The following is a 25,141-nucleotide window of genomic DNA, read 5'->3' as shown; positions in this document are numbered from 1 at the left end:
ATGTAGGTTTAAAAACATGTGATGTTAATGTATGAATTTCAAATTCTTTATGGAATAATTATTGTGATGGCAGATAATTATTTTCTTATTGAGGTAAAACTTTTAAAAAAACTATTTTAACTTTTCTGATTCTGTTTATAGAATACACATATCAATATTTGTAGAACTTTTGTATTGGTATTGTAATAATTTACTCTATATTTTATTACCCAACCCTAAAAAAGTCCCTGGTTTGTTGAACCAGTCTCATTTTCTACTGCTCCTTTGATGTCTGGTGATAAGACACAATGTGACCTGCACCTGCTTCAGTATAAACATCAAAACTAGTAGTGGTTGGTAGTCTGGGCCACAGAGAAACAAGCCAGTGCAGTCCATCTGTCATGCTGTTGTTAGCATCCACAGTCCAATCCTACTTAACACACACGTCATCCTGCAGTAAGCACCTGCTTACTGTATGAAATTATTTACATTCTCTGATGTAACTGTGAGCTGTCATTGTGTGAAGTCAGCAACACTCAAATGTATTAGACCCCTAGTGGTGGGGAAGAAAGGTAAAGATTATGATTTTTGCATTGTTTGGATTATTTCATGATGCATTGCAATACTGTCTCAATTGTGATAATTATCACAACAAAATGTCAGACAGGTACATATTGTGTGAATTGTGGTTTTAAATGTCTTTATTGACAGAAAACACTTGCTGAACATTTCACAAAGTACACACATATTGATACTGAACCTTTGTTTTACTGATACTGAAGAAAATTACAATATGTATTACTGAATTTACATTTTCTGCTTTATTTATATTCTTTGTATAGCTGTCTATAGTGTGTATGTACATTTATTCTGATGTTTACTTTCCATTCTTTGTACTAACATTGAAGTATGCTTATTGCATAAATGTTCTCAATTTTATTCTTCTGTTTGTTTTATTATATTGATGTGTTCCTCCCTGATACTTTATGTTTTGTGTAGTTTGCTGCTGTAGCAACATTTTTCACTTCAGGAAATTACATTTGTCTATAGTGTGAAACCCGTTACCGAGTATAAGCCATGTTCTTTTCATTCAGACTATTCTTTATATTCTGTAAAAATGTTTGTCATTAAAAGACACATTTTGTTCCATAAAAAACTCACCAGTGGCCAATTTGGAGACATATCAAAGGGCAAAATCACATAAAAGGAAAAGGTTTGGAGCCTTATGTAGGTCTATCTAATGTTAATGTTACTATTGCATTACATGTGTGACTCTACTGCATGACGAACAGCCGAAAAACAACATATTTAACTTTGCAAAACACACCATTTGACTCAAAAGGTGTCAATATGACACTTGAGGTGTGACGTTGCCTTGACACCCAGAGGGGCTGACATCACCGACGTTGTGAACGGACACGCGGTTAAGTAACGGGAGGAGGAGGAGACAGAGACAGACTAGAGTGGAGAGCGGCCGCTCGCGCTACCGGAGCTTCTCAGGGACTATCGTCAGGGAGCGAGAACGACAACAGAGCTGCGAGCTGTGGGAATGAGAGCCGTCAGAATCCGCTCCCATCCTCCTCTGCCCGGGCCCCCATCCCACTGACAACCATCGGTTCATTATCTACACCGAAGCAGCTCTCGGACGAACCCAGTATCGGGTGAGTGGCGCGTTCCGGAACCGGAGAAAGCAGGGGGGAAAAAGAGCCTGATTCGGCCGAAATAGAGACTCGCATTCACGGCTTACTGGAGAGAGGGGGGAGGGGGCGAGTAGTAAGGATGGCTGTATCCACACAGGCTCGTCTGCTACATACATGGGTGCGGCTGTGAGTGGAAATTGCGTGATACAACCACTCAATTTCAGCGTCTTTACATTTTTAACACATTTAACACGGTGGACGCGGCGCGTATGACGGTTCCTTTGACGTCTTGTTGTTAGCGCCTAGCACTTAACTAACGTTAATACTTAGCCGCTGCTTGTGTTTGCAACCGCTTCTGTCCTCATTAGAGTCTTAACGTGGACTGTCTGCACATAACTGCGAATGTTTTTAATAAAATGTTGACAGTGAAGGGCATATTCCGCTCCAGAAGCGTCGATTTCAGTTGACTTGTCATCGAATTTGCAACCAGGGAAGAAAAATACGGCGTGACATTTGCCTACATCGTTAAGAAACTAACAATGGAAGTGTAATTTTGACAGTTCCTGTCATATAAATGCTTGTGTTTAATGTGAACGCCTGTAACACAGGGTATGATTGTGGAGTGACAGCTGGCCCAGTGTGAGAGGCGCAGCTCTTCTCAGTTTAATGTGATTGTGAAATCTTTTGGCTTTGAGTCTTAGACGTTTTTCTCTACTGTTGTTTTACTTCGGGCAGATTTTTGTCACTTAAAATAACGTAGGACACATTTTTCTATACAATTGGCTCTAGTACAATATTGTTTTCACACTTGGGACATCCTGTGTCCACGGGAGGAGAAGCAGCAGCAGCAGCAGCAGCAGCAGCCTTGTACTAAAGCATCCACTGTAACCAATCCACAGTGCTGTAGGCGATTACTACCATAATGGCACGTGGTGCTTCTGTAGTTGGAGTGTGACAGGGTTATTCCACTTGATTCACTCAACACAGGCCTTTTTAAAAACACAAAAAACAAATCACTTAGTGCATTATTTATTACATTGCTGCTTAGCCATACCATAAACATCTCTGCATTCTTACTGGTAAATATTTTAACACACAATGGTTCTGTCTATAACCAATTTAATTTTTTGTCCATTTTTAAGTTCTGCAGTTAAGTTATTGTTTAATTATTCCGCACAAACGATACTTGATTATGTGAGTTAGGACACTTTTGTTCTTAGCAACATGATAAATGCTGCCAAGTGCACTTGGGTTCGATTACTTGTTTCGTGTATTTAATATTTGGTTCATACATTATTTCTATTTAGAATATATAAGTGCACTGACAGACGGGCTGATTGGAGACACAAATCAGTAATTTTAAGTGTTGTTCAATAAATGTTCAGTTGACATTTCCTTTGGCTTTTGTAGCTTCAGAATAATGTGAGTAGATGGGTTGATGGTGACAGCCATCTAGTGCCACCTTGTTTCTACAGCAGCTGCCTGAGGGTGCATTTTTCTTTTGGTAGCAGAAGCTAACCAAGAACTTCCTTTGTGGCATTTGAAGGCCACCGTAGCTCCCTGGTTAGGGGTGACTGGAGGAGCCCTTGGTTTGCTACAATCTGCAGTCTCAATATTAGACGTCACTAGTTCTTACAGATTGGGCCTTTAATCAACTGCCTCATTTGTTATCATTAAAATGTAATTAGATAGAGGACAAACAGAAATCTGGCCCCGATAATCTGCACTGAGTGGCATTGTCAGTCTGCCTGACAGATTGTTTTGATATTGCACTGCTTTTGTTATCTGCTTTCTGACAGTTTACACTAGGTCTCATGTTGCAACTGATGTTTGTTTTAAATTATATTCATTATGTTGTAAATGACTTGTTCTCTAACTCTATTTTCATTTATATTATTTATCTGTGTGTATGTGCACCACTTACCAGAGCAAATTCCTACTATTGTGTTAAGTTTACCTGGCAATAAACCTGATTCTAATATATATATATATATATAAAAAGAATAAGCTTAGTTTCTGAAAACCTGTAGTGGAAAAAACCCAAAAACATGTGGATCTAAAGAACTGTTTGTGAACGGAGTAATTAATCAATGGCACTCACTGTGTGATTCCTGGTGCTCCCTGAAACCTAACCCTTGATTAACCCAAGTCCATCTGCCTCCATCACATTTAGCATGACGGGCTCTCCTCTCCTCTCCTCAGCTACAGCTGATGATCCGAATTATGTCCATCTGTCATTTTGCAGCATACTTAGACTCAGCAATGCTTTTATTTCTTTTGAGATAATTAATGTTGAGGTAAAGGGTGTTTGTATAGGAGGAGTCTGAATACAATAGGCTAGTTCTTCTGATGACTGTTCTGTTTGCTTGCGTTGGCCTTTAAACCGAGGTCGTCTGAGAATGTTTTGTTTTGCAGTTGTCACGAGACTTGTTCATGGTTTCTATACAGGATGCAGATTGAGGCCGCTCTAAGTGGAGCGCTGGGCTCCATAAAGATGATTTAGTCTGTGTCAGATACAGTGGCGTTAGACCATCAAAAGGGGCACGTGACGTGAACTCGCTCGATAGCTCAGGGCCTGACCACAAGTGTTATTTGAAGACGCTGCACTGCCGCATTTGGAACGAGGGTTTGCTGTTACTAAAAAGGGCATAGTTTTGTTTACACGGTATTCCCAAATTACTGGTTGTGAAGCAAATTTCTGGGATAAAAGCGTTGATCACGTTGCAGCTCTTTGCATTGTGACATTCTTCGGGCCTTGACACTGATAAAGCCTGCCAGGTCTTCATGGCCACTCATGCCTTCCCTCCCTTGGCAGTGCCAGCACACAACAGTAGTGAGCCTAGGCTTGTTTTTTCACTGGCAGCATGATGTGGTGTGGTAGGTTGAGTGCTAACTAAATGATGATCCAGCGTCACGTGCAGTTATTACATTACATTACATTACATGTCATTTAGCAGACGCTTTTATCCAAAGCGACCTACAAAAGTGCATTTAAGCATTTGGGTACAAATAAGAGCTAGAAGTAAGTAAGAGCTTCAAGTAGATCAAACTATGAAGTGCTAGTCATAAGTGCGATGTACAAGTTTTTCTCGTTCTCGTCAGGAGATGGACTTCATTTCCTCATATAGGCCAGGTCCCGGTACTGATTCAGCAGATGATTCTGACCCACTCCTCTTCCAAGTGACAAATTGGCATTTCAGTGTAGTGCTGTATTTCTTTCCCCTCCTTTCCCTGTGTTTGCCAATTTCAGTCCAGCCGCCTCCCCCTCCCCAGCCACAAATCTAATCATGCGTTTCTGGAGACAAGACAGCTGTTTACTGATCAACAATCCCTGCTTAGGTTACATTCTCACACAAACACGTGGTCATTTCAGCATGTCTGGGATTGCCGGTCAGTGTGTGAGCAGCTGAGTGGCTGTCGCCAGAATCCCTCACTCTAGCAACCGTCCCAGAAAGTTGAGGAAATGTTCCATTTATTATCTTCAGTTTGCGGTATGTCGTCATGCCAAGTCTATAGTGAGTGGTGAGAGAGAAGATGTTCTAGCATGATGTCATGTGTCATTTGCATTCCTCCTCTAACCATAACTATGTTGTCTGGTGACAGAGTGGACTTGCAACCATGGAGCTCAGAGTGGGGAACAAATACAGGCTGGGACGAAAAATAGGAAGTGGTTCCTTTGGAGACATTTATCTTGGTAAGTAGAAATACTATTTTTATTTATTTTTTTGGATTTTACACGTCTTACTGGGCCTTTTTTTAACACTTATATTTATCTGCACACTGAACCCATATTAAGTCAACGTTGGCACAGCTGGGGTTAAACTGCCATGTGTCTGACATCTGTTGGCATTATTTGTGTCTCTTCATAGGTGCCAACATAGCCACCGGTGAGGAAGTAGCCATCAAGCTCGAATGTGTGAAGACCAAACACCCACAATTGCACATTGAAAGCAAGTTCTATAAGATGATGCAAGGAGGAGGTAAGACACAAATATGACTTTAAAATGTTTGGCAAGAATTACTAAGCTTGTAGGAAATGTAGTATGTACAAGGAATAAAGAGTTTTTCCTATTGGATTGTTTGCTACAAGGCCAATAATATCAAGAGTAGTTGTGCCAGGAGTATTGAATATTAAATTGAATGTACGTGTATTTGTGCATGGACTTTTTTTTACTCTAGTGGGTATTCCGTCCATTAAGTGGTGCGGTGCAGAGGGAGACTACAACGTGATGGTAATGGAGTTGCTCGGTCCCAGTCTGGAGGACCTTTTCAACTTCTGCTCCCGGAAGTTCAGCCTGAAGACCGTCCTGCTTTTGGCAGATCAGATGGTATGTTTTGTTTTGGGGTATGGAATTTCGGTCGGTGTGAGGCTGCTCTGTTCCACAGCAGAACACAGAAAATTAATATTTATGATCTAGGCCATGTGCGTGACCCAAATCTTTTTTTTGTCATTGTATGCTCATGTGTAAGCATTGCACGTAAATTCCCTAAGGCTTGTTTAAAGATTGTTTCAGTCTCCACTACTTTTGTGCAGCCAGTGTACTGAAGAATTCTGACATGTGCTTCAACATTACTGGTTGGCCTTGATATTTCATTTCCTGGATAGCACTCTAAAGCACATCTCACCTTTTGTTCCAACTGCAGCCAAGTTGCTGTGTCAGTTCATTATTTAGGGGTTTGACTCTACACTTTTAGCCCGGGATCATCACCTTATTTGCATCCCGTTTTCATATATCCCATTGTCCTATGTGCTTAAGTTTGTTCAAGGTATTGATGCTCTGACTGCACCTGCTGCTCTGAGCAAGGAAAAGTGCTGACCTCGCAGCACTTGAAATGTGATATCACCCTGTGGCCATGATGCTCTCCAGCGTGACACTTCGGTCTCTGTCTGGCCTGTGTGTTACAGATAAGTCGCATCGAGTACATCCACTCCAAGAACTTCATCCATCGTGACGTGAAGCCTGACAACTTCCTCATGGGACTCGGCAAGAAGGGTAACCTGGTGTACATCATTGACTTTGGCTTGGCCAAAAAGTACCGTGATGCCCGCACACACCAGCACATCCCTTACAGGGAGAACAAGAACCTGACTGGCACGGCGCGCTATGCCTCCATCAACACACATCTTGGCATTGGTAAGGTTCCCCTTCATCATACTTACAAATGGCACTGCTGTTGCTACTTGACCCTGTTATTCACGCGATAATATTTAGCAGTCCTCTCATTACCCCATTTGATGAAGCTCTATAGCTAACCTATAGTGGAAGAACATTTGGGAGACAGAGAGGAGATCTTAACTGGTGACTTTGGTTTAGATATGAACTGGAAGGACAAATGTGAGTGTGATGGTTGGTTGGCACATGAAAAGCACAGTTATGGCGACTATAGATGGAACATTTCGATTACAACTTCTTTGAAAGAAAAGTCATTTGAAAAAGTCAGTTTTGTATTTTGAAATATAAATGTATGGCTGCAGTGATTTATTTATGACTAAATTAATTGTCAGCTGTTTTGATTAATCAATGTTTTATTTGTTGTTTCTTAAAAGTGTATTGTCTGGCTTATTTGCCCCATATAACAAAGAATTCATTAAAACCAAATCATTTTGGTTTGTGGGACAAAACAAGACTGTTGAGGGGAAAAACTGTTCGTTTTATGGGCTAAACATTGAGAAATATAATCATTGGTTGCAGCCCGAATGTAATGGCATAAATATCCATTTTGTCATAGCAGCAGATGTGGATCAACTTTTTGCTCACAAGTCTGTGCCCTTCTGTTTTCTGTCTACAGAGCAGTCCAGACGTGATGACCTGGAGTCTCTCGGCTACGTCCTCATGTACTTCAACCTGGGTTCTCTCCCCTGGCAGGGCCTCAAGGCTGCGACCAAGAGACAGAAGTATGAACGAATCAGCGAGAAGAAAATGTCCACTCCCATCGAGGTTCTCTGCAAAGGTTACCCGTGTAAGTGACATTTCCCTGTTGCCTCTGTGTGTACCTATAATTTAAAAATGATCTGCAGCTGCAATAAAGCCAAAGGTTCACAACCTTCATTGACATTGCCGTCATTTTTTTCTTATTTGTCCTCCCACAGCTGAGTTCTCCACATACCTGAACTTTTGTCGTTCACTTCGTTTTGATGACAAGCCGGACTATTCCTACCTACGACAGCTCTTCAGAAATCTTTTCCACCGACAGGGCTTTTCCTATGACTACGTCTTTGACTGGAACATGCTCAAATTTGTAAGTTTATGACCAGATATTTTGATGTTTTGATGCGTTAGCCGAGACTAAAGTCTCACATCCAAATAGTTGATTATATAATAAAGAAAAGTTACATCTAGTTTTGTAATTGGAAAAACTGTACTGAAGCTGTTTTCCTCCCACAGGGTGCCAGTCGGACTGCTGAGGATGGAGACCGGGAGAGGAGGACAGGAGATGAGAGGGATGAGAGGATCGGAGCAGCACCCAGGGGTTCTGCATCGCGTGGCCTTCCTCCAGGACCCAACCCTGGAGCTCCCAACAGAGTCAGGAACGGGCCAGAGCAGGCCATCTCTAATCCTGCCTCCCGAGTCCAGCAGTCTGGTGAGTTTCCTGCTTAATTGTTCAGCTTTCAAAGTCGGGTCTATCTTTTTAGTCTTTTTTTAAATATATTCATAGCTGCATTCCCCTTATTTGCATCAGATGAGGTCGGTACTCCTTTTTAAACTTTTGTGCTTCCCTTCAGGGAACACGTCGCCACGTGCAATTTCACGTGCAGAGAGGGAGCGAAAGGTGAGCATGCGGCTCCACCGCGGGGCTCCTGCCAACATATCGTCATCTGACCTCACAGCCCGTCATGACCAGTCCAGAATTTCCACATCGCAGGTGAGAAAAGGTTTGCTGCTCCGATGGGCAACCTGGAGATGCATGCCACATTTTTACCCACATCACGACATTAAAAAAAACAACTCCTCAAGCCCACAATTCAGGAATTTTTTGAGTGGTGTGACACAACTACAGCTATGCTTAATTAAATGTTTAGTTAAAGGTGTGGGGAAAATGAGTGTAGAACCAAAGATCTGATTATGATGCAGTGAGGCATGAGTTGTACAACTTGGTTCAGCACTTTTTATTAATAGGTGTAGGTGAAGGGACAAAGATAATCATTCCATTCAAAGTAGACACATCATTTTTCACTGAAGTAACTGCTAATATGCAGTGTGATTGGACATCATCAGCCCATTTGTAACCGTTTACTGATCGGGTGACGTGTGCATCATATTGATTTTGTTGATTCATGTGTTCGGGTTGGACTTGTGAAGTAACATTTGACTTTTTCTGCAGGTCAGCGTGCCATTTGAGCACATGGGAAAGTAGACATTTGTGGCTCGCAATGCACAAGAAACTAACAGGTGAAGTCTAGTTTTCTTAGCCAGTCCATTGAGTCTACCAGTACCTTCTCTAATAATAACAATCCACTTGTTATTGCAGGGCTGCAAGATCTGACGGTTGCTCTGGTTTATTTTCCTTTTTATTTTTTTGTTTTCCTTTGTCCGATTTGATTGCCAACGGATATATGGATCTCTGGAAAAGGAGAGTTAACCATTTTTAAAGGATCCAGAGAAGTTGTGACAGCATCCAACATGAACTCTTTTATTAGACCCTTTGCGGATCCTTGGATCACCACCACAATACTACAAAAAACAAAGAAACACTAATATGACAGTGGTACACCAGTTACTTCATGGTTGCTTTCACCTCTTTCCGTCATCCTCGCATCATTCCCTCTGTACCCTCTGTCTGGCAAATGTGACGGAGCTGATTATCAAAGAAGCAAAAAGGAATCGGGGACACGCGCATGTTATTATCTACACTTGGTAAAGATTTCTTTTCAGTTTTGTCAGCAAAAACGGCTTTTAAATTAATGTCATCTCTTAACCTTTTATGAAGACATCTTAAAACTAATGTTATGAGTTTACTTTCTTTGTATGTTTGGAAGCAGCTATGAGATGAAGGGATACAGTAGGTAGGGAGAAATGGATTCAAGGTTAGAAAGCAAAACTTTGAAAAGAACAAGTAAATGTTTTAGCTGCAGTTGAGTCATGTCTCTGAGGTAGCAACTGGTCCTATGCTTGCCCATCATCCATCCATGTGGTGATTATGTTCTGTCACTCAGCCACCAAAACCTCCTCTTCTCTTTCTGTTGCCCATTTCAAAAAAAAAAAAAAGAATTGTATTTTTGTTGCTTTTAATGTGAGTGGGTAAGGTGAAGAATGACCATAGATATTGCAAAGACACTCCCAAGTCTTGAGGGAAGCTCCTCAGGAAAATTCTGTGTATTTGACCAGAGACCACAGCTGCCCATTTTGGCTAACAAATAGTGGCTGCAATTTTTATGACGGTTCTTAATGTTACCTTTTTTATTCTTTTGTTATTGGAGGTCATAGAGTGAGGGAGGCTCTGATGGGGTTTAATGTTGGGAATAGGGCATCCAATATTTTTTTTTTTTAATGTTTACTGTAAATATTTTTTATTTTGATGTAAGGGCAAAATGTGGTTTGTTTTAAGATGTAAAGTAGAAAAATGTATACTGTTAACAAAAATAGGGGTCGGGTTCAGAAGACTAGGTATTTAAAGTACTTAATTGTGGGATAGGCTACTGTTGCTTTGCCAGCTGGGTCATCTTGTTTGTGTGTGTGAGTCGAACAGAGAATCCCTGCTAGAAAATCATATACATTGTATTTATATATGCAGATTTTTTTTTTTTAATCATTTGTCTTTCAGCTATTTATATTAAACTATTTTATTTGTCATAACTTTTATTCTTTTTCTCGTTTCATTTCATCCTCCTGTAACTTATTAGAACGACCATGTCTGGGTTTATTTATGCCTACCTTTTTTCTGTTGTGCTTTGGAGGTTGTCTGCACCCCATATAATATAACATAGCGCTTTCATTATTAATTCTGCAACAAAAAAATTAAACCCAAATTGTTTGATGTCACTTTGGATTTCAACCTCCAGCCGCCTGATGATGTCAGATGAAAACCTAGCCGATACAATTGCAGGGATGTGTAAATAGCATTGTACTGTGTGTAATTACTTTTGTACAGGCCACCATGACCCAGTGGCAGTGTAACTGTTGATATAGAAGAAGCGGAGGTGATGGGAATTTCACTTTATGTATTGTGTACTGATAGCTTGTACAGTTCTTTAACACACTTTACAACAGTATTTGTGTATATTTTATGAGGTAATAAAAATTAATAACGTTGACCACAATTTTTTTGTTGGCCCCTTCTTGCTCATATTGTGTGTGTGTGTGTGTATAATTGTAAACTGTTTTGTTTACAATACTGGGGTGTTGTCTGAAGAATTACATCATGGTCAAGACCCTGGAAATTAAGAATTTGATAGCGCATGCGCTAGGAGCGGAATTACTGCTGGCAGCTGCCGCTGTTGCTACCATGGACTGCTGCTGGTGATGTGGAGGAGGTAACGGTGTCCACTTCATCAGCACCGAAGACGACATGGCATGATACTTGTTTTTTTAAAGTCTTTTTGGCGTTTTAAGTTCGTCGGTCTTCAATTCAAGACGTGATATACATTGAGTTTACTCAGAAAAGACAAAAAATAAAAGGAAAGGTAGCGACGGACTACAACGGCTAGCAGCTAACATTAGCTAGTTGCGTCCTGTCCTGTTGGGCTGTGGAGGAACACGACTCGGCTTCATAAAAGAGTCGGTGTTCTGCACTTCACACAACGATGCGTGAAGCGTATACGTATCTGGCTGTTGTCTGAAGGTCTGAGCTTGTCCAGAACTTGCATCCAAGTCTTAAAGGTCTAACGTCGACTCAAGATGATGAGCTAAATTGATGTTTGGATTCAAAGCAGCGCATATCGAACAACTGCAGAGGTAAGTGAAGCGCTGTGATGGAGCCATGATCACTGACCAACAGCTTTTTGTTCCTCCCTTTAAACACATCTGCTTTGTGTGACATAGAATGTCTAATATGTTGGGGCCACGAATTCAGCAATAATTACAATACAATTAGCTGCGCAATATGTTTATGCATCGTGCAACTAACCTTTGACATTTAACACATGATTTAAAATGTGGGTTCTCCATTAACAAGTGTTTGTTGTTTTCTGCCCACAATTAAAGTTGTTTAATATCATATTAAGTGAAGGGTTTAGCTGATACTGCCTTTTCATGTCCGGTAGTGATATCACAACAATGAGTATCCAACATTGATCTTAGTCATACTGTTGATTTACATCTCTTAAACTACTTAGCCGTTAACACATTTATGCTGATGTTTTTACTGCCTGGGCATAAGCAGCATTTTCAAAAACATATCACAATGTGATATTACAATATTTTGCTACCATGAAGAAATCAATTTGCCTTGAGTAAATTGCGGTTGCTGCAAAATAATGTGATATTTAGATTTTTATGTTTTTCTTTTTTCAATATGCAATCAGTGAGTATCATATCAGCTCATTCCTGCATTATTGCAAAAATAATCTGTATCTTATTTCATTATCTTATTTATCACCCAGCCCTATAATTAGTGAATATTGCTCCGCTGACTCAATCTTTTACATGACATCACCCCTTCTTACAGTGTAGCACTATTGTAAAGGTTGTAAGCCAGTAAACCTCATCTGTCATTCATTTCATGATTTGTTATGGCTTCACTTATAACAATAGAAATGAGTTGTGGTCACTAAGTAGCTCTGGTGTCTTCACTGCCTCTGATTGAATGCAACCTCAGTGGCCTGATGCTCTACAGTATGTTCCATGCAGCTCTTCTAGCCCGAGGGCTTGCTTTATGATGCTCTGTTACAAAGAATGCTCATTCGATTGAGGTCAAAGTACAAAGCATGTTGTGAAACCTACCCATGAGTGCAGTAAACAGGATTGATGAGTTGTCCCTCTCTTGTCTGTGACCCACATGGAAGCTCAAAATCTGTCTCTGTCTCCTCCTATTTCTCCTCAGATAAAACATAGATTATTGTAATGTGCACTGTAACACGCTGTTATATAAATGGATGGTTGAACCCATTAATGGTTGGTAAAAGTAGAGTACATTTTCAAACTACCAGTCACATATTTCAAGTTTGTTGTTTTAGCAAAACAAACAAAAAAAACATGATAAATCATTAGAGCTACCCTAATATCACTGTAGCAACACTACTTTACATCTGCGTGGAAACAGAAATTTGAAAAAATACTCTTTTTTTTATTGATCACATACGAATTAATTCTTGTAAATTACAATGAAACTGACTGTTGTTTTAGAAATAATCAAGACACGCTGATCCTATAGTAACTGTATTATCACAAGTCGATTGAGGCCTTGCCAAGCAGTATGAGTCATGCATGATCACAGTTAGTGCCAGCCTATATTTAGCTGGTGCACAGGGGAGTTTGAAAGCTCTTATGAAATTAGTTTTCTCACTGTGAATGATTGGATTTTCATCTTCCTGGAATCCCTCCCCAAGACAGTGACGTATTTGAAGAGAAGAGCCTTCTGCAATTATTTTATTTGAGGGTTGACAGCAGATAAGAGTATATTTGTTGGTGTTGCATAATTTTATCTCTGCTTTATAATTATGTTTTTTGCACCTCTTGTCTTATTTTCTCTTCTTTATAAACCATTGTTGATATGTTGAGGTATTGGATTTTACACTGTGGCACAAATCTAGAGAAAGCAAAACCTGATGAAGACAACTTTCTGCTTTTTGGACTATGCAGTGTTGTCCTCCATCTTTACAATGTATACATGTGGTTATATACTGGCATTTTCATTGTTTGGCATAGAACAAGAACTTCATCATTTCTAATAATTTGGGTGTGGTTACTTTGTAGTTTTAAGTTGTCATATACATATGCAAAAGAATAGTAGAAATTGGGTCAGCAGCCCTCAGCTTGTAGCTGTCATTCTTGATTCACTGTGTTTGAGTGATTCAACCCCCACCATGTGCTGGTTTGTGTGAATTTTACACTCGTTATAAGCCTCTTGTCACCCACCTACCTTATGCCTCTACTTTTCACTCCCTCTGTTTTGATCTCACAGATCTGTCTATCTGCAAAATCTCTTTTGCACTGTGTGCACTGCCCTACTTTGCTCTTTGTCTTTTCTGATTTCTTTTTCTAACATTTAGGTTTTGTTGCTCTAAGATTATTCAGGCATGTTTATCATGCATTCCAGATTTTTCATTCAGGTGTTCAATGTTTTGCAGATGACTGTTGTTGAAATGTTGTTGACAAACACTCCTCCATTCATTTTATACAGATGAGTCAACTGTGGCAGCGAGACATACCACTGTCACAGAGGTTCGGGAATGACTCTCCAGTTGGCATTGCCCCGGGCTCTCCAGCCACTGTGGCCCCAAAAGGTTCCAACTCCTCCTTGGTACCAGCAACCCCACTGGTCACAACAGAGGACCCATTTTTCCTCATGACCTCCACTGCCCAAACCATATCAGGGGTTTTTGTTTGGACTGCTCTGCTAATCACATGTCACCAGGTAAGAAGATCCTGGCACTTAGTGGATGTAGATGATCCAGTGGTCAGAGGGATGAAACTAAACTGTTCCGGTCCAACAACTAATGTGTCTAAGTAATATATCCCTAGCACTATGGTTTTGGAGGTTGAACTAGAATTGTACAGCCCGTGATTTTTGTGTCATGGGACAACCAATGCTGTGGTTCTCCTAGAAATGAATAAGTTAAAAGTTGTATCCCAGTCTTATGAACAAATGTGCAAAAATCTTGCACATGGTCTGCCTACTCTTTGCTGTCATTTCTTCACACTTAATTTACAACATTACTAAACATTTTCATGAGGAGTTAATGGTTTCAATTGCTAGTATCAGGTCTTTATTTTTTATGTTTTCATTTAGAGGAAAAAGGACATAAAACCATGACTCATGAGTGGGACACCATTGTGATTGACAACTGGTATCATCCAGTATATGAATGGTTGCATGTGAAGTCTGTGAACTTCACCGCAAAATCTCAAGGCTTCGAAAATGGTAGAGATTGATAGTGAAACCTGGTATTAACCTGGCTCCAGGGATAATTTTTGAATTACTGTATTATCATTAAGCACATCAATCATTAAAACTGTTAATACGTTGTTAAATAATTTATTGTTTGAGTCAGAGCATAGTCCCCCGTCAAGTATATACATGTATTGAATTCATCATAAATAAAACGGACAAACTGAATTATGGCCACACCTCTATCCACAACATTTTGGTTAAATTATAGCAGCTATAGTGAATCATCCCACATCTCCCTTTACGTCTGCTGGACCAAGCCAAAGAGGACAAGACAAAAGTTCAGTAAATAAGTATTATAAGATGATACTTCAAAATAACAACTCTGAAATAGATGAGTGCACACATTTTGTGTCCTGTAGGAAGAAAGGCTCCCTCTAATTATCAATTTGCTTAAACCTCATTTCCACCAAGAAGTACAGTTCAGTTCATCTGATCTGACTCGAATCTTCCCACTGCAAGAAGTGTGGGCTGAATACATAAATTATGTAGGTATTTATGCGTCAGCTATGTATATAGTGTCTCGTCATAGTAGCGCTACACAGCGTAGTTCTCCAATAATTTCTACAACAAACAATAAAGTGAACAAAGAGCAACAATGGAGGACATTCAGCATTCTCTGTTTTTCCTTCTTGGCATGTGGCTGTTAATCACAAATAGAAGGCAAGTTTTGTTACAGACACGTTTGCAAGCTGCACTGAAAAGCACTGGCGTTTTCCCCCACTGTTGCAACCTTGTAGGAGCCAGCCAACAGAAGGGTGGACAGTACGGAGCCGTTATTTTTGACTGCAAAACAAATGGATGTAGAAAACAATGGAAATGCACATACTTGCGTGATGCTCCAAACTGAACTGACTGTATGCAAGTTAGTGCACATTTGCTACTCAGATTAATCAGCAAGGCTTCTCGGCTAAACTACAAGCATTAGACACATCATCAGAGTTACTTTTGTGTCCATGCAGTAAATGTTCCCAAGCAGTCCATGGTGGGTGCCCCAACTCCATGGCGACCAGTGATTGACTGAAGAAGTTAATACATACCTAGGATGGGACAGATACCTCACATGTTCTAGCTATAGGGGGATTTTAGCAAGACCTCACTGAGGGCTTCCTTAATTTCATGTTTTAGCCTCTTGTGTCATATTACCAGTGGTGTTAAAAATCTCTGGAGAATTGAGGCGTTAATAAAGATATTGTTGCCATACAAAGGATAGGATATTATCCTTATCCAACAGTATAGTTTTAGAGGCTCATACAGGCTTAAAAAAGAGCCTTATGTCACTCTGGCAACAGGTGATCCTCACTTGACAATGACATCATCAAAGACCAGGGAATGGGTGTGTGTTTGTGTATGTGTAAAAGACAGACAGAGAGAGAGAGTGCTTAAGTGCCATTGTGTGTTTATATATGGGTGCAAGGGAGGGATGAGCGTCACCTAGCAACAAACCCTGTGCGCAAAGTGCACCATCTCGCTTGGTTTGTTGTCACCCACTGTTTGTTATATTACCCAAGGTGTGTGTCTGTTTACAGGCCAGGAAAGGTGATCGGTGGTGCATTGTGTAAGTGGAATGGAGCTGGATGGTGCAGACAGAGGTGGCGCTGACAAGGTCCACCCTGTTCTTCCTGCCGTCTGCTGCTCTGAATAGGAGTGACAAAAGCCCAGTATCACTTACCCGAAACAACCCCAATGTCAGGCACTCGCACAACACACAAACTACTCTAATATCCAATTTGGGCAAATCTAAAGTGGTCTGACGTGCACTGATGGACTACAGTCTAATGAGAATACAGTTAAGCCATTTACCCTTTACATTGAGTCGTGGTTTCAGGTTGTCCTTTATATTTTATTTTCTCAATATTTCAAGATAGAATTATACATAAAAAAAAATCACAGTTTTAAATTAACATGCCCCCTTCAATCTAGTCACAAATACATTTTCTGTTGCGTTACATGTGAACTCGGGCAGAACAACCATCATCGTCATCCATGACAAAATAAATAGATATCTTTTTGACAATCGATAGAAAGAAAGAGCGAGAATATATTTTTTGTTTGACCCAGAATTGTTTTGTTTTTTATTTCTGGTAGTGTGATGCTGTGCATGGCTATGGCCGTTTTGAATCATATTCCCTTATCGTTCTCTCTTTTAATTTTAATTATTTAATTCAATTATAGCTTAAGCAGATTTTTTGTTCACATCAGCAGCTCTGTTGCAAACCCACACTGACTCATGTGGAGGTGAAGTGGAAAAAATGAACATGCACAAAACAGCAGTGTGGTCCTCATATAATAAAGAATAGTATACAGAACATGCTGTATTCAGTCACCATCCGCATGGTCACCAGCTGGGACAGTGTGTGATGACATCAGATACCACATCTGCCACAGGCTCAGTTAGTGACGTATTTTTGCGACAAATCTATGACAGACTAATTGAAAGATGATGGGATTAATATCAATTATCTTTTCATATACTAATCCTACCAAGTATATAAGGTTTCTCATGTTTTTCCGCTGTCATTCCTTTTCAGATTTACATGCACCTTCGTTACTACAGCTCTCCCAATGAACAAAGGCACATCGTGAGGATCCTCTTCATCGTCCCCATCTATGCCTTTGATTCTTGGCTCAGCCTTCTGTTCTTCACCAATGAGGAGTATTATGTGTACTTTGACACTGTCAGAGACTGCTATGAAGGTGAGTGGACAGAGAAATTACGTTCATATTTTCTGCTGCAAGGTTGGATTAAAAGCTGCCATAATTGGTATGCACACCACAAGCCAGTATTCACGTCAGATTGGTTCCCAGTAGAAATAAGGGTGTGAGAATTTATGTGTTGTGATACCTCAGTGGCTGGCGGACTTTACATTGTTTTCATTTGCAAAGGTTGCCATCTTTGTTCTCATGTCTCTGTGGCGTGTTGGTATCACAGGGGAGGGGAATCCTGTTTCCTAGCAACTGCATGAAAACGAGTAAATCCTTGAGAAGACTTTTGGAAAGCGTCTCACTTGTGAACAGATAAACTGCAACCTTTTTCCTCATCCAACCAGGCTGTAATTCAAATACGTTTTCCATCCTGTGTTCATTCAGATGTTTAGATTAATACAGAAGCAATTACATAGTAGGCCATATCATGCGATGGTGACACTATAATGGTTATGTAATTGGCTTTTATTCATTATTAATAAAAGTAATTATAGCTTTGCTATTTTACAGTCAAGAATCTACTAAAATATTTGACAATTTACTTGTTGCTCCTAATGTTAGCACTATGGGATATTAATACTATATGCAATTATAGAGTGGAAAAAGATCTGTTTATGATTGTGCTAGATCAACAAAGTCAGCACTATACTGCCTGCTCTGGTACAGATGATCAGATGTCAGGTTCGTGCAAAAGCAATGGCTGCATTGATTAGGCTTACTACATTTCAGATCTGACCAGTGGATAGAAAAGAAAGGGATTAGGGACACACCTGGTGTAGCTTCACATGTTGGCCCATGATGCTGAGGAAGAAAAACACAAAGGGTCACATGTTAGAATATGATTTATGACGATGATCCTCATAAGTGGCTCTTATCTTACACATTACATGAGTGAACATTTTAGCCCCAATGTAAGTGTACACTCCACTTGTGTAAGACCATTGTTTGAACATGTTTCTCTTATGTGACACTGTTGCATTGCAACTGCGTGACATGACCATTAGCTTGTGATTTCCTCCAGTGATCACTCCCAATATCATGCTGCTCCGTTCTGCACTCAGCAGATGATTACGCTTTTCTAGCAACCATTGCTTGGTTATTACCAAGACTGCCGAATTCACATTTAAGCTTTCAGCAGTTTTGAATTAGAAAAACATCACTAATTGTTTTTAGTTGAAACTGTAAGAAAAATAATATCTTTTTTGTGTGTTTATGGCTGTGTGCAATCTGGGACTCGGTGATATGGACAAAAAAACATATGCCAGTCTATATTGGCTGAAAGGCGATATACCTTATCTTGGCATATGCTGTATATTGTGACTGTCGAATTCACCTGCTTTAACATGAACCAAAATGTTAACAGTTAGGAAAAGAAATCACATGTTTATCAGTTGGGGGTGGGTCGAAATATCAATTTGGTGATATATCGTCGTCCTTCCTCGTGCAATATGATAAGCGACCAGGCCAAATGTCGATATTTTAATCAACAAATTAAGGTGGCCCCTGCCTGTCTCCTCGCGGCAGCACTGTGACTCACAATGACTGAGGGGAGACCTGGGGCGGAAGTTGAAGAAGAGGGAGTTTACAGCTGGGTAATGGTGGAGAAAGCTGCGTTAAGAGATGCTCCATCCACGTTCAATACGCAGACTTTATGCACTTTTTGTCTTTGTTGTGAATAAATGCAGAGAAATCCTGCACTTTTCACAGACATTTTGTTTTCTTCAGTTCGACCGATATCGTGATGTATCCCTATGATTATCTTGCAACATCTTGATTGACACAGAATCATTTTATCATGACATTATTGGTATTGTGGACGTTACGTATCGTGAGGTACCCTGTGATTCCCAGCTCTATTTATCAGTGTTAATGTTGTGGTGGCAGTGACAAATAAATTAAATATTGGATGCTGTTAAGTGTAAAATGAATGCATCCTAAGGATGCCACTTCCAGTGCTGCTCTGCTCCCCTCTCCTCAGAAGAGATGCAAATGTGAGCACGGCCTTACAGTGATAGTATAAATCATTGTTAAATACCATTAACATGTTTTCATTGTGTGACACTGCAGCCTTTGTCATCTACAACTTCCTGAGTCTGTGTTATGAGTATCTGGGAGGAGAGAGCGCCATCATGGCTGAGATCAGAGGGAAACCTATTGAGTAAGTCTTTTTTGTCCGTATTTTTTTCTTTTTTGTTGATTAAACAGTTTTTTAAGTGACATTTATAATTAAATACTCTGCTTATTGTCTTTACAATTATTTTAACCTGCATGACTCTGCACTTCTCTCCAGGTCAAGTTGCATGTATGGGACCTGTTGCCTGTGGGGAAAGACCTACTCCATTGGTTTCCTCAGGTTCTGCAAACAGGTAGCAAACATCAACCCATGCTCATAATCTGAACATTTTATAGAAGCATTCAGAGACTGATATAGCTTTGTTTTTATAGCACATTAAACAGAAAAACAAGCCACTGTAATGTTTTGTTTACTACAAATACGACATACAGTACATCACTTTGTGTTTGGCAACCATTCTGGTTTTTGGTGATTTCTGTGTAGTAAGACACTTGTAGAGAATTGAAGCTTGTTTGAGTTATTGGAGGTAAGGCTGAACGATTTTTATTTAGATTTTTACATTATCATTCTCTTTTATTTAAAAAAAACAAAAACAAATTCAAAATATCTTCTGTGTGTGCAAATCTGTGCAAAACAAAGATGTTTATATTTGATCTAAACGTTTCTCGATACACATTTTGGCTTCATTGGCATTCATTAATTTATGTAGATATCATCAATGTTTCTGTGAAAGTCACATATTATTAATTTCAGTAATGACTCCAGTAGCTGTATGTTATGCATTGTTGCCTTGTGCTGACCCCATATTTCTCCCAGTGCCCTTTTGTCTTTTTATTTCCACCATGTTTGAATTTTTTTTTTCTCTCCCTTTCAAACATCGTGTCTATTTCAGGCAACTCTCCAGTTCTGTGTGGTGAAACCCTTGATGGCAGTGATCACTGTCATTCTTCAGGCCTTTGGAAAATACAGGGATGGAGACTTCAAGTATGTTTCCACAGACGTGTAGCTATTACCATCATGGACAGCAACTTAAGTCATGACTCCTTATGTTCTGACTGGCCATGATGTGTCACACTACTGTAAACATTCAGTCAAAGGCTCAACATTGTTCTCTAATTTGCATATTATTTTACATTTATGTACACATGTATTTACTAGGACTGATCTGGAAGCTCTGAAGCCAAAGTTTGCCATGGTTGTCTGAATGGTTGACTAAGGTTATTTGCTTGATGCTTCAAAGTCTCATAAATAGTCACGACTACCCTAAAATTAGCCCATATATTGATATTTGTATTTATTATGGCTGACAATCACGACTAGTGTTGACCCCCAAACCTCCGCTACTGTTCATTCTCAAGTAATTAGTGAAATCCATCAAAAGATATACACAGTACAGTAAATTCTGTCAAGGCTGTTCTTTTGTCAACACACTGATATTCCTCTCTTCCAGTGTGGCTAGTGGCTACCTGTACGCGACCATTATCTACAACATCTCCGTCAGTCTGTCGCTCTACGCACTCTTCCTCTTCTACTTTGCCACACGTGAACTGCTTGTCCCATACAGCCCCGTGCTGAAGTTCTTCATGGTGAAGTCGGTCATCTTTCTCTCTTTTTGGCAAGGTAAAAAAACCCATTCAGCAGCAGACACTCATACTGTACATGCAGAGGTAGAAAGTATATTCTCATGCATATTTCACCCTATGCCTCTTTAATCAAGTCTATTCAGATTGTATTCTATGTTGTAAGAGGAAAGATGGATAGATAGATAGATAGATAAAAACCTGCTTTATACTTTCTCTCTGGCCCTGATAACTGTTTTCTTTCTCACTCTGAATGATTCAGGAATGCTGCTGGCCATCCTGGAGAAGTGCGGAGCCATCCCCAAGATCAAGTCTGCTGACTTCTCGGTGGGCGAGGGAACAGTCGCTGCTGGTTACCAAAACTTCATCATCTGCATTGAGATGTTCTTTGCTGCTGTTGCTTTGCGCCACGCCTTTACCTACAAAGTCTACATGGATAAAAGACTGGACTCATATGGTAAAAGATGTGTGTGTCTGTAGTAGGCTGTGAGGACACATATTTATTCTATCCTGTCTTTGTGAGGACATTTTGACCTTGTTAGGACATTTTCGCTGGTCCTGGCAACTTTAAAAGGCCTTCTGATGGTTAGGACATGGCTTTATTGTTGGGTTAGAATTGGGTTTGTGTTAGGGTTAAGTTATGGTTCTCTATGGTTAGGGTTAGTCATTTAGTTGTGATGGTTAAGGTTAGGGTAAAGAGGCAAGGTAATGCATGATGCTAATAAGTGTCCTCACTAAGATTGCTGTACTAGAATGAGTGTTTGCATGGTTAAAGCAGATATATTAGTCATCTTGAGATCAGAAAAGTAGCTTATTATGTAAATAATGACAACAGTTGCTTGTTAGTAAATAACTATCTTTCAGAACTGACATCGCTCTTTGTTCCTACCTTTTTACTTTGACTCCTATAAAAATATTCCCTGTCTTCTCTTTTCTTCAGCTCTGTTTCTCTGTTCCTTTATTTTCATCTTGACTTTCTTGTCTTCTTTGTCTCCTGTTTCCTCTTTTTCTCACTGTGCTGCACTGAAAGGCTCATTTCCTATCTATGGACAGTACGGTAGGTCTGACGTTAGCTTTCTGTCACAAGTATCTGCAGTTCTGTATGTTACAGTGCTCGTTGTCTGCTTTTTTTGGGATTTAATTGTGGCTAATATATGGTTGGTGTTTTCATTCTTTTTTAGCATGAATACAGTTGATATCATTACAGTTATATATTATTTTGCTCTTTGTTCCATTTCACTGTCAGTAAAACCAAGCTGTGACATTTTTTTGCTTGTTTGTTTCCTCTGGTGTAATTTTATATACTCTATGTGTGACCAGTGAGCAATGAGGTAACTGGGCAGAAACTAATGTTTAATCATTCTTTCATTGTTTGGCATGTGGCTTTGAAATGTAGAATAGACATCCATCTTGATCTCTAGAGCTGTCTTACTACCCACTGTTGCTCTATGTACAACAGTATAATGTATTGCAGTAGTCATTTAATTAACATTTTACTTCAATATTAACTTGACAAATGGATGGTGACAATTTCATTTCATTTTATCACTCCCTCGTGTTCCGTATGGTTGCTCTTTGTCTCTTGTAAATATTTCACCCTCCCTCTCCACTTCCAGGTCGCTGTGCTCCAATGAAGAGCATCTCCAGCAGCCTTAAGGAGACCATGAATCCAGGGGACATGGTCCAGGATGCCATTCACAACTTCTCCCCGGCTTATCAGCAGTACACCCAGCAGTCCACACTGGAGCGAAGCGGGGGGCCACCCCTGTCCCGCAGCCATAGTAACCTCAGCACCCGTGGAGATACTGAAAAAACCCTGCTGCTCAGCTCAGACGATGAGTTCTGAGACTCACACATACACACACTAAGGGTCACTTTACCCCCAGAGTCCATGTTGAGTGTTAGGAGGTCTGTATTTGAATCAGATTTCTTGTTCCAACCTGGACATGGAAGATCAGATTCAGGTTTTTGTTTCTTTTTTTATATATATTTACTAAGAAAAGAAATATCAGATTTATGTCAGCCTTAGGACACTGTGGTTAGAAGGGAGATAAGGTGTTTGACAGCAAATAAGAATAAATAAGGTAAAAAAAACAAACAGGAAACATGTCATTAAAAATAAAGTGTGTGTGTTGGGGGTTGGCAGTATTTGTGTTAACACCATACAGGCCATTACTGACGAAAAGTCTTCTTTCATGCACTGAATATGAATCAGTAAAAATAACCATGCCTGCACAGAGCATCTTTATACTACACCTTAGACTCTGTGGCAAAGAAAACATGTAGATATAAGGTGTGTGCAAGAGAAAATAAGTGCCATCCTCATCAGAAACACATGGCCTCTTCTTTACTTAAGTTTTTATATTGCATATGCCTCATTATTCATCTGCTATCTCTGCCCTTGACTGAAACATTGCCAAATAGAGGGAGCAGTAACCTGCACTTCAGTTAGTGAGACACACTGTCTTAAAATGTAGAAGTTAATTACAGAAAAGTAAGGAGTGTTTGAATTGCAGTGCTTGATTTTAATATATAATAATTGAATTCACTTTTCTTTAAATGTTGTACGACCTTGAAGGTGTAACTCGTTTAGTGGGGTGGAAATTGTTATTACAGAAATGTTATAAATATATTACAATGTTTTGATTTTCTTGTGGATTCATATGTGCAAGTGAGTCAAAGTGTATTGGTATGACTGCTGTTGTTGGCCCGACTTTGGGGCCTTGCATGATGTTATTGTTTGTGGAGCACAGAGAGAACAGCTGTGGGATAGAGATTGTAGCGTGGGCTTTGGGACTGACGGAAGGACAACACCCACAAAGATTACAGATTGCTGGAGAAGCAACACTTCCTGCAGAGCTGGCCCAGCTGTGATGTGCTGTGGATTATATTCCCTAATTGAGGACAATTCCAGGCAGCACAGATCAGGCCTGCATCTGTTGGCATTGCTCATAATGACATCAATGTTATAGAAATGAGTGAGGACATGGGTCACTACAGAAAGATCGGGACACTACGTACAAATAAGGACAAGCATTACATTTGAAAGTACTCACATTTTTAATAGGCATACTGTATATGGGCATTAAAATTAAATGACATAATGTTCAGGCACAGGTAGAAAATATATATATGTTAAGGGAACACACTGTCGTTCATACTGTTCAACTGAAGTTTAATTTGTTCTTACAGCCTTAAAATTGTTTGTGGTTGTGATCGAATCTATTTGCTGGTGGAGCACAGCGTTGCAAAAGCTGATGTAAGTTCTAACGCTGTCTCTAAATGTGTTAACTGTTTTTGTTGTTGAAAGCGGAATCCAAACAGATTGATTTAAGTTTATTGACCTCAGGTAAATGTACAGTACAGTACAGTACAGTCCTCCTGAGTCATGAATGTGGTCATGAAAATGTTTCCCTTACTAACACCTACACTGAAATCACACATTCACTTGTGTATCCATCTTTCTGATGTGCATGCAGTCATTCCGTTAAAGGCAATGGTTGGGTGAATTCTATTAATTTATTATGAACTTAATGTTATTGAAAAAGTGATATTCACTGCATAATGCTGTTACCTAGGGGCAAAGTATGTCAAACTCAAAACACAACGAGATGGTAGTTTTGATACTATGTGAGTTTAAAGCTGGATGTACAATACTGAGTATATTGATACAGGATTTTTATTCCAGAAAAGAAAGTTTTAAATATGGTTTAACTGAGCACTGAGAAAAACATACATGATGATGACTGAAATGGCATTGCCTGGTATAGTGCTTTGTTTTAATAATTTTGTGTTTTAATACTTTAATTTTCATATATTCTTAACTTTTATTTCTTTTGTATACTTTTTGCTTTGTATATTGGTAAAGTTTTGGTAATGCTATTTGGTTTCTGTTGGTGTTGAAAAAGAAATAAAGACAAATGGAAACAAGATCGGCTTTTACTACTTTACTTTTATACTAAGGCCTGTTTTTATACTAAGGCCTTATAGCTGTTGTAGTTGTATATTACACACTAAAGTGTTAAGTTAAATTCATTCACCACTGAAATTAAATGAGCAACATCATATTTGGAAATCTACTTGCAAGAAAATGCTTTAGATATATCTCATAAATC

The 25,141-nt window shown here is 39.6% G+C and overlaps 2 protein-coding genes across 3 annotated transcripts; both read left to right on the top strand.

Annotated features, from left to right (window-relative positions):
* Positions 1–1,419: 1,419 nt before the first annotated feature.
* On the top strand, positions 1,420–10,878 carry LOC122785207 (casein kinase I). Its single transcript, XM_044050925.1, has 11 exons — positions 1,420–1,640; positions 5,223–5,313; positions 5,489–5,599; positions 5,799–5,947; positions 6,526–6,754; positions 7,410–7,580; positions 7,711–7,859; positions 8,006–8,201; positions 8,344–8,483; positions 8,943–9,010; positions 9,090–10,878. The coding sequence occupies exons 2-10, from the start codon at positions 5,238–5,240 to the stop codon at positions 8,973–8,975; spliced, it is 1,254 nt and encodes a 417-aa protein (XP_043906860.1). The 5' UTR covers positions 1,420–1,640; positions 5,223–5,237; the 3' UTR covers positions 8,976–9,010; positions 9,090–10,878.
* Positions 10,879–11,045: 167 nt separating this feature from the next.
* LOC122785206 (transmembrane protein 184B-like) lies at positions 11,046–24,956 on the top strand. Of its 2 annotated transcripts, XM_044050922.1 has the most exons (10): positions 11,046–11,512; positions 13,899–14,132; positions 17,198–17,363; positions 19,440–19,530; positions 19,663–19,738; positions 20,339–20,430; positions 20,897–21,066; positions 21,289–21,483; positions 22,057–22,083; positions 22,643–24,956. In XM_044050922.1, the coding sequence occupies exons 2-10, from the start codon at positions 13,899–13,901 to the stop codon at positions 22,870–22,872; spliced, it is 1,281 nt and encodes a 426-aa protein (XP_043906857.1). In that variant the 5' UTR covers positions 11,046–11,512; the 3' UTR covers positions 22,873–24,956. The 2 variants fall into 2 exon arrangements, with proteins under 2 accessions (XP_043906857.1, XP_043906859.1); XM_044050924.1 differs by lacking the exon at positions 22,057–22,083.
* The last annotated feature ends 185 nt before the right edge of the window (positions 24,957–25,141 follow it).

The sequence above is a fragment of the Solea senegalensis genome, linkage group LG19 (assembly GCF_019176455.1).
Source record: "Solea senegalensis isolate Sse05_10M linkage group LG19, IFAPA_SoseM_1, whole genome shotgun sequence".
Lineage (NCBI taxonomy): Eukaryota > Metazoa > Chordata > Actinopteri > Pleuronectiformes > Soleidae > Solea > Solea senegalensis.
The sequence above is the reverse complement of the archived record's forward strand: the minus strand, read 5'-3'. Positions and strand labels throughout refer to the sequence as shown.